A 9895-nucleotide genomic window follows, 5' to 3' on the forward strand; every position below is an offset into this window, starting at 1 on the left:
GGAGAAGTTTAGTATAGATATTAGTATGTTTTCAGCAGGATTTGAGCCGGCTTGTGGGGAGTCGTTTATTTACGTCATATTGCCATGCGACAACAGAAATGTATTGTCTTGCGATCAGATATATATTAAAATTAATCTCATTGGATACAATTTTCTTCAGCCATTTTTGCATGCTTTCAAAGAAAAACTGACCGAGTTCACAGCCGGCCCAGGGATCCGTGCGCGTTCCATTTGGTGGACTACATTAATCGGACTGCATGAATTTTTTTTTTTGCCAGTGCATTGCGACATTAAAACGGACTCTGTTCAGGCCCGTACGTGGAGGGGGAGGGGGTGTGCGGCGGTGCGTACGCACCCACCCAAATTACCAAAGGTCCACATTTTCAGTGGTAAAAAATTCAAGACACATCCCTCACACGTTCCAGAATTCGATCCACCAAACCTCCTTGACCAATCAGAGCAGCTTCCAACTGGACTGCCACTGATTACAGACTACAGAAGTTGTGAATGTACTGTACGTGCAAACGCTTCACGAAGATTACACCACTGGCCTCGCTCACGTTATTCGCCTCAAAACAACAAAATGGATTAATTGTTTTCCCTACCTGTTCCCAATAAGATCAGTATAATTATTCGTTCATATTCGCAATTTTCATTAATTCCTTTATTATAACATACCATAAACGTATGTTATAATTCCTTTATTATAACATAGGCCTACGTTTATGGTAAATTAATAGTATTTTCAGTGCCCAATGATATTATGGCCTTGTTTTCATTGTGCGGTATAGGCCTACATAATTATTTCTTTTACGTAAATCTAACATTTTTTTTAAAAATTGTGCTTTAATATCTAGGCTCAATATGTGTGTCCAATATGTAGGAATTTATTTTACTCGACCTCGATTTATTTAAATCTAAAAATCTTTATAAAGTGCCATTTCCGGTCAGAGGTACCATAAATGTTCTTTCCTCAGCCCCAACTATAGTGGGGCTGAGGTGGATGAACCCTCCCTAGTCAGACTATCCCCCACCCCACAACCCCCCCCCCACCTCATTTCCTAAATCTGTCACTGAAAACCCGTTTAATAGTGTTGATACTGTCTCTTATACAGATATTGCATCTCAGATTGGACCGCAATTATCAATGTCTGAGCTCGAGGGGGTCCGCCCACTCGACCCCAGCTGATCTGGCCTAGTTATTTTGGTCACTCAATAAAAATCATGCGTACGGGCCTACTGTAGTGGTATGAGCAAAATGTGAGATAAACAGTATAGAAACGTTATCAGGCCCGTAACCAGGTGGGGGTGGGGGTGTTCGGACGATCCCCGCCGTTTGCTAGCTGGCTCCGCTTGGATGGCAAAAAAAAAAAAATCTCGAAAGAAGATTGCTTAAACTTAAAAAAAAAAACAATCCTGTTCAAATAATCTTTATAGGCAGTAGCAACTTTTAATACAAGTTTCAAGATGGAACTCTTATTTATGTGGTCAGCGCAACTGGTTGGTCGTTAACATCTTCAAAAGGCGGCCCACTTTTTCCAAATTTGAACCGCCCCAAAAAAAATCCTAGTTACGGGGCCTGGTCACGCTCTTATTATTATTCTTAGACTTTGACGAAAAACTAATTGGTTAATGAGATAAAAAGTGAGATATGAGATTTAAAAACTTGGGGAAAATATGGTCTTTGGTCCGAAGGTCCATTGGTCCGAAGGCCCGTTGGTCCGAATTAGTGACCCCTTTTTCCAGGAATGCAGGTTATACGGCAGTAAAACAATTCCTTACAATATGGAGTAAATTAAGAAAGATTACTTTTCATATGTTCCCAAACAACATAGGCCTATAAGGCCAAGTTAAAAAAAAAAATACTAGTTTCTTGTCACCTCCTGCATCCATTTTCGCTGCCTCATCATTTAAATATATATATATTTCCTTTATTTTGCGAAATGTACGAAAATCTGACTAACTCACATGATCAAAATTATTCTCTCGATCGTGGATAGGGAGATGTTCCCAGTGAGAATTTCAGTTGAACTATCACATAGTATTATGAATTAAAACTCAATGTATGGCCTATCTAGTGCTTATTTACTTTTAATGTGCAGTGGCGGTACTACAGGGGGTGCAGGGTGGGGAAAATTTCCCCTAAAAAATGTGTTCCCCCCTCCCCCAGAAGAGTAGAAAAAAACAAAATTCGTCGGGGAGAAAAAGATATATATATGTATATATTAGTAGACTATTCAGAATTATCGATTGAATATCCCTCTGAAACCCCTAATTGTCACATTTTCCAAGGGATCCGCCCCATGGACCACTTTCGAAACATTTTACACCCGACCACGCTTACTTTACTTTCGTCGAAGAACAGATGTGTACCCATCGGCCATTTAAAGTAAATTAATCTGTTAAGATTTTTCAAACACTGGATGGAAGAGTTGAATTCACCTTATTAAAACTTTTCTGTCTCCTGCTTAGACAGGAAGTTATACTTAGGCCTAGGCCTACGCTCCGTTCGCTTGGAATCTTTTCAATTTCTAATAATATACATAAACTGAGCTGACCAAGTCATGCTAGCAATGGTGGTCCCAAACATGTGTTTCTTCAAATATATTTTTGTCTATATTTGAATTAATTACTTTGGACCAACGGCCCTTCGGACCAAAGGACCTTCGGACATATGCTCTGACCGTCCCCTCCCCTCCCCATCCACCCGCCCCATGCTACATTCACTGATGCGCACCTGACTTGGTCACATGCTCACCTTTCGTAACACATCATGTGACTAAACAATGCACCGAGAGAAAATATTGCTGCACGACTATGTAGCCTAAAAACTTAATTCGTTTAGCTTTTAGAAAACAAAAATGACTCGGACAACGACAGTGGTTTACATTGCTTGCATTTTTCTTATATTTGCAATTGCTGAAATCAGTCCTAGAAAGGTAGGATGAGTATGTAGAAGTGTAATAAAGCTAGGCCTTTGCTTCAAACAAGGAACACCTGACTATTTTTGAGGCAAGGCGATGTCCTCGCTGCCCGTCGTGTTGTATTGTTGTGACAAACGGAACCAAGCCCTAGGTTCAGGGTGTCTGAGACGATTGTTTTCTTATGATACTAATGTATCATGACTTGTTGGTGTGTATATAGCCTGTCTGTGTATGCCTTAGTCCTGCTGGAAGGTCGTGGTACATACCTCTGATTAATTAAACAAAGTATTAATTAGGCTTAGGCTAACTATAGCATAACATAGAATAGGCATGGTACAGTATTATATAGCTAGGCCTAGTCTAACTAAGGCATGTTGTATTATGAAAGCCAATGATAGCCTAATAAGACCTACATTTACTAACCTAAATAAGGCGTAGGGGCCTACTAGCCTACCTAATGCAAAGTGAGCTTACATTCCACTGTTGGGAGTACAAGAAAATTGTAATAGTGTGATTTATAGTTCTTCAGTGGTTTGGTGAAGATGCAGTAAAACGCCTATACACTTTCATAGACATACGGTGATCCACAGGCCCCTGACACTTTTATTTTAAGGGCCCCAAGGGCCAGACTGCTAGGGCCCCCCTATATTTGTCAGAATTTTAACAAACAATGGAGATAAAAAGAAAAGTCTGAGTGCCATATCCAGCCATCTAGGTGTGCCATAATCATAAATTTTAGGGCTGACGTGGTATAGACAGTGGCGGACCGTCAAGGCAAGCAAGGTATGCAGTGCATACCCTGGCTAAAACAAATTAAATAAAATATAGTAGTACAGTTTCTCCGTTTTATCTAGCATATCTTAATTAGGATCTTCTGTATACACCCTAATTTTTCGAGTGGAATGCTATCCATTGGAATAGCAAAATTTTTCAATGTTTGGCCTACTTTTTTGGTACCTAGGATAAGTCACAGTCGGGCCTATCCTATCGTACTTATTTTTTCTGCATGGCTGGTCTTCAATATCAGCCAATCACTTATTCAGTGAGTCAATGGAAGTCAGAGCATACCCTACAACGCTTAAATTTGCTATTGTGACAACCATGTGGTGGCGTCAGAATAGCCAATTTAACACTGGAATGGAAGCAGTGCTTCCAAGAGCATGTGCGCATGCTCTTCTCACAAATCGGGACCTCCACTGCCGATCTGGTATTCTGTCTACAGTATAAGCCTAATCTGAATCGATTAAAGTTTAAATATATTTACATACATAATGACCAGTGTAGAAGAAACTTTGAATTATTATAATATTTGAATTGAAATTTGTTAAAATACAGGAATAAGAATTCTTTTGAAGAGAAGACAACCATGCCGGTAGTAAAAATAACATGCATGTATTTTGACTATAGAATGCAATCTGATTTTATAGTAGAGGCTTACGAACTTTCCTATCACTAGCAGGCCCTAGCATCAGTGGCGGGTTTTGAAATGGAAGGGAGCTGATGGTGTTAGGAAGGTAACGTGGGGGAATCGGTGATTATGTAGGGATAACTCTCAAATAAGGTGATATGAGATGATTTTTAATTACTTAAGCATGATTTGTGGGCGGTGGGGCGCGACTGGGGGATGGGCGAGTTTCAGGGGTAGGGGAGGATGTGCGGCCCCTTGTACATCCTAGATAAATACTGTACCTAGCATACCCTGCAATATTTACCCTACGGTCCGCCACTGGCTCTAGACACTCTACTATGAAAGTCCCTCTCTTATCCCCCTCTATTTCAAATTCCTGGATGGATCCACCACTGATATATTATTTGTTTCATTGTTAAAAACATTTAAAATACAAAGACAAACACGATTAAAAAAACAAATCTAAAACTCCTCAATAATGGAGTGGCAACCGGGACCGGACCCGAAAAGGCCACAACTCAGAAAGCCACAAGGACTCAGGAGCCAGTGTTACCCGATATTTAAACAAATCTCCAACGAATGTAATTTTCACCCGATTTCACAGGCCACCCCCCCCCCCCCCCCCAAAAAAAATACTCCGATTTATGCATAATTTGATTGATTTGATCGTTAATTATTCAATGTATTCGCCACCTGCTTGCTTTGCGGTGCAATAAACAAGCAGCCATTTTCAATTCGAATGTCGCCATTAATGGCCAATGATTTGTAGTGACGTGACTTTTTTGGTATCTTGCATCATCTTTTGGTTAATCTGGAAACCTCCAGATTTTTTGGTAAATCTCCAGATTTTTTTAGGATTCTTGAAACAATCTCCAGATTTTCATGACCCAAGGGTTGGCAAGTCTGGTGTTTTGACAGTGTGAAGATAATGAAATTAATGATAATGAAAATAAAATTCATCTAGAAAAACTAACTATACAAACATTGTGTTCCAAAATTGTTTTGTAATTGTTTACTACTACTGTACTACTAATACTACTACTACGACTACTACTACTTCTACTACTACTACTAATAATAATAATAATAATAATAATAATAATAATAATAATAATAGATAATAATACAGTAATAACGAATATCATGCAAACCTGATGAATGATGAATTTTATTGTACTTTTTTTTTAAGGCCTATGTATGCATTTATTTATATAGAAAATACAAAATAATATTTTTACATTTTTTTAAATAGCTAACTATTACTTATAATGAAGGCTGTGACATCCCTGAATGCAACAATGAAAATGACACCAATGCCTTTAATCTTGCACATGTGACTGCTGTTGGCGATTCAGACACACTGCACTACATTTGGTCAACTATTGGCGGACCAACAATCCTTCTTGCTGTCACTGATCAGAATGTTAATCTCAAAATTAATTGGACAAGGTTTCTGCAAGATGAAGATGTTTCTAATTCTATATCGTTCACGGTAAAACCAACATATACAATGGCGTTAGTTATGTCAAAGGTGAGACTTGCTGTACTCATCAATATGCATCGTCATTTGAATATTATTATAATATGATATTTAAAGATTTTTTTAATCATCTTAAAAAGCCCAGTGTTTGCATCGAAAACAAAACATCATAACATAAATTTCCTGTTACACATTACATAATATAACAAAAATGTTTATGATAGTGGAGATGACAAAGATAATGATGATCACCATGTTGACTTCCATGTGGTTGCTGATGGTAATGATGATAATTGCAGTGGTGATAATTATAATTGAAATTTGATGATCTATGATGATAATAAATATAATTCTGAAATATTTGATGTGCATGCACCATCTTTGTGCATTCCTCAGACACGTGTAGCAGAGTACACTAATTACAATATTTGCATTTGTTACATTTTCAGCTTATAGAATTCAACGATACTAAAAATACTGCCAATGTTTCTAGCCCATCGAACAATGTGACACACATCACACAGTTAAATGACATTCATTGGAAAATTTTCAATGACACTATAGATTACAAAAGCTGCAGTGGAACATTCCAGAGTGTTAGTGAAATATCAAACTCAAGTCTCTCAGTCAAGGTGAGTCATTCCAAATTTTTATTTATCTGTCTTATGAAGTAGAGTAGAATTGATGGCTCAAGTGCCCGAGGCCCTGATCCTTAAGTGGCTTTGGTTTTATTAAATGATAAATAGATAGTTTGTCAGCTAAGCATACGATGCTCGTTCATAGCTACGTGTCCTGGGGCATTTACAATGGCAGATCCAAGAATTTGAAATAGAGGGCCAAGAGGGAAGTTCCAGAGATGGAGAGTCTACACCACCTCAGCCCCACCATGGTTGGTTATGGCACCTCAAGATGGCCGGAAATGGCACTCTTATACCAAAATTTGGTTAGAATTTCCCCTTTTCTCCATTTCATAATTTTGAAAAATTTGGACAGGTCGGAGCCCCACCTCTTGAATCCACCACAGATTTATTCATCTTAGGCCTTTGGCCCATGTAATTGATAAAGAATAAAACATTATGGCCTACTTCAAATTGAATTTCATTTCAAGAATCATACAGTGTATATTCAAAGAAGAATATCAGTCACAATGAGGATTTGCCTTTTCATAATTATAATTGGTGTCATGTTTTTAAACCAGGATTTCCTCCTTTTGAAATTGGTAAAACTACTCTTAAATCATTTACGTGTGGTAGGAATCTTGTAATTATTATTAACACTATGACAAAACACATCAATGTTATACATCTGCCAATTTTTACATCCGTAAAATCAGCATAATCTGTAAATTCTTTAATCCATTATTTTTTTTTAGAAACTCACTGTCTTCATTTCCACAAGGTTTAGATTTCAAAATTTCTTAGAATTAATATAACTGTTACATAATAGAATGCCTTCAAATGATTCAATTTTTGGTTGACCACATAGTTTTATATACTGCCAGTGTAATTTCTTTGTAATATTGAAACAAATCTGTATCTTGTAAAAAGTAATTATGTAGATTTAAATATATCATTTTAACAGATGACATTTTGACCACATATTAGAGATCAGAAGTGAAATTCTGGTTTCAGTTTTGTATTTATCCATTTTGCAGTAATATTTGTCTTATCCAACGTTCTAGCTGATTGCATTTTAAATTGTTGCGGTCTACTTTATGGATTTAATTTCCCATGGTGTGTTTTTTATATTATCATGACAAGCGATTTAACTTTTATATTTGCTAGTTTCAAATTGTTTTTTGATGCATAATTTTCATGATCGTTCCATTTGAGGCATTGTGGCAAAATGGCTAAGTTGTAGCAAAAATTGAAATTCAAGTTGGTATTTTCAGATATCTGAGTATGTGATCTTTAAAATGAGGGGTTATTCATTGAAATTGGACATTTCAAGCCTGAGTTATTGGAAAGTGAAAGTACAGTACTCTTAGAATCAAGATAAACATGATTTTGAGTAATTGCCTTTCAAAGTTATTTGTGCATACATTGTTTAATAGAATGAACTATCAAAATAACATTAAATAAACAATTTGTAGACCACTTCCAGAACTAATTATTTGGTACATGATTAATAAGACATTAAACTGTTCTATCTATAATGAAAAACAAATTTGGATTTTATAGCTCATTTACTCAATTCTGGCCTGTGCGACAACTTAACCATTTCACCACGACATGCCTTATTTTTATCACACAGCGATAGAATTTAACAGTGAAATAAACTTTATGATGAGAAATTTCATATCATTTTTGATGTTTTAAGAAAATTGAGTTGTTTATTTGGTCACAAAAGGAAAACATCCTGGCATTGTGGTATTTTGAGGACCTGAGCAATACTGAATCAGTTGAACTTCAAACAAACAGTATTTTTCATAACATCCTTTTTGTCTATATATTTTTAATTTCAAGGTAAGCAAAAGGCTAAGGTGTTATGTTATTTCACTCCTGTATGATTTTATTTTTCACTTTTGAATAAAGTGGCTAATGTATTTTTTGCAGATGAGAGCATATAATGAGACTGGTCGTGAAACTTCTTTACCTCACTTGCAATATACAGACAACACAACACAATTTAAATTCGCATTAAGTAATTTTCCATCACATTTTAAAAACCCTCGTTATGCTGTGGAACTACTAATGGTCAGTGATGGATTAGTAAGCAAGCATGTTGAAAAATCTATAGATGATGAGTATACCCCTGCAATATTTTCTGTAAGTGTCCATTTGACATATATTAAATTTATCGGTGATCCGCTTCACGAGCGGATCACCTCTTGTTATTGTCAGAGATCTTTTTTTTTATTCTACATTTCTCCCCATTTCTCATTAGCATGATATCTCAAAATCGCCACGAGATACGAACATGCTTGCCTTTGGCTTGGCCTGGAATTAAACTAATTCCTCCATGGTCACAATAAGGTTTTCAATGTGCTCAGTCATGCGTGACGTCATCTACGCGCAATTTTGTGTTTTTACATTATCGATCATATCAGCCTAACCAATTGCCATTTAGAAATCGTATTAAGTGAGCATTAACTTCAAGTTAACGTTGAATGTAATGTACCCTAATTTTACGTGTGCTCTTCATAATGCGCACATACGCATGCGTCAAAATTTTTAAATGCTTGAAATCACTTATTGACTAAATTAGAGCACGTTTCAGGCCATTTTGAGCATTTCAAATTTTTTTGAATTTTTCCACTATGCGCGCGCATTTTTACGCACGCAGCACATACGGAAACAAGAAATTATGTTTTTTTACATAATTTTTCTTCCTGACATTGTTTTAACAAATTTCCATTCTTTTAGGTCATTTTATGGTCAATAGCAATGCCGTACGCGTGTATCAAACATAGGGACCCTTACGCACGTTTGTACCAATATACTGTGAAAATATGCTAAAATCAGGCCTATTTTTATTCAGTTATAGCTCCTTAGGATTAAAGGTGACCCTCAATTTTTATTAAATATTCTGAAAGCACTTTAGTTGTAAATATGATTTTATAGATCATAATGGCTGATCAGACATTGTGACATCATCATATTGCCATCTGAATTCTATAAACCTGAATTTTATCTATGACGTCATTTTTGTATGGTAAATATTATAAATGATATTAAGTCTCTCACCAACAGGCATTTGTCAATGAGAGTTGATACATATATCTCATATCATGAGTGAACATTTCGTGACATTACCATGCGGATGTGCATCATGCCGTGCACGTATGCATGAGTAAAGCTTTAAAATGCCCCAAATTCTTTAAAAAACTGAATTTGTGTATACTTTAGGCTATTTTCAGCATTTAAAAATTGTTCAATCTGCACCGCGCACACTTCCTGGAGGGTCAAATTGCGGCGGATCACCTAACTTGTCCTCAGTGACGAGTTAAAATCTAGTCATTTTTTAAATTCTTGTCTCTGATATTAAAACAAATCATAAAATCCATGATGATTGTATGATTATTTTGAAAAAATGAGAAACTGTTAGTTAATTATATTAAATGATATATGCATATGATATATA

At 36.3% G+C, this 9895-nt stretch overlaps 1 protein-coding gene across 1 annotated transcript in view; it reads left to right on the forward strand.

Moving 5' to 3' along the window:
- Positions 1–2759: 2759 nt before the first annotated feature.
- Positions 2760–9895, forward strand: part of LOC117120815 (glycosylated lysosomal membrane protein A-like) — a 12217-nt gene continuing 5081 nt past the window's right edge. The window contains exons 1-4 of the mRNA XM_033265890.1: positions 2760–2939; positions 5585–5863; positions 6262–6444; positions 8368–8580. Coding sequence (XP_033121781.1) covers positions 2862–2939; positions 5585–5863; positions 6262–6444; positions 8368–8580 — 753 coding nt within the window. The 5' untranslated portion in view covers positions 2760–2861. The remainder of the gene's footprint in view (positions 2940–5584; positions 5864–6261; positions 6445–8367; positions 8581–9895) is intronic.

The sequence above is a fragment of the Anneissia japonica genome, unplaced genomic scaffold (assembly GCF_011630105.1).
Source record: "Anneissia japonica isolate Jap-2015-1 unplaced genomic scaffold, ASM1163010v1 scaffold287965_len1858130_cov191, whole genome shotgun sequence".
Classification (NCBI taxonomy): domain Eukaryota; kingdom Metazoa; phylum Echinodermata; class Crinoidea; order Comatulida; family Comatulidae; genus Anneissia; species Anneissia japonica.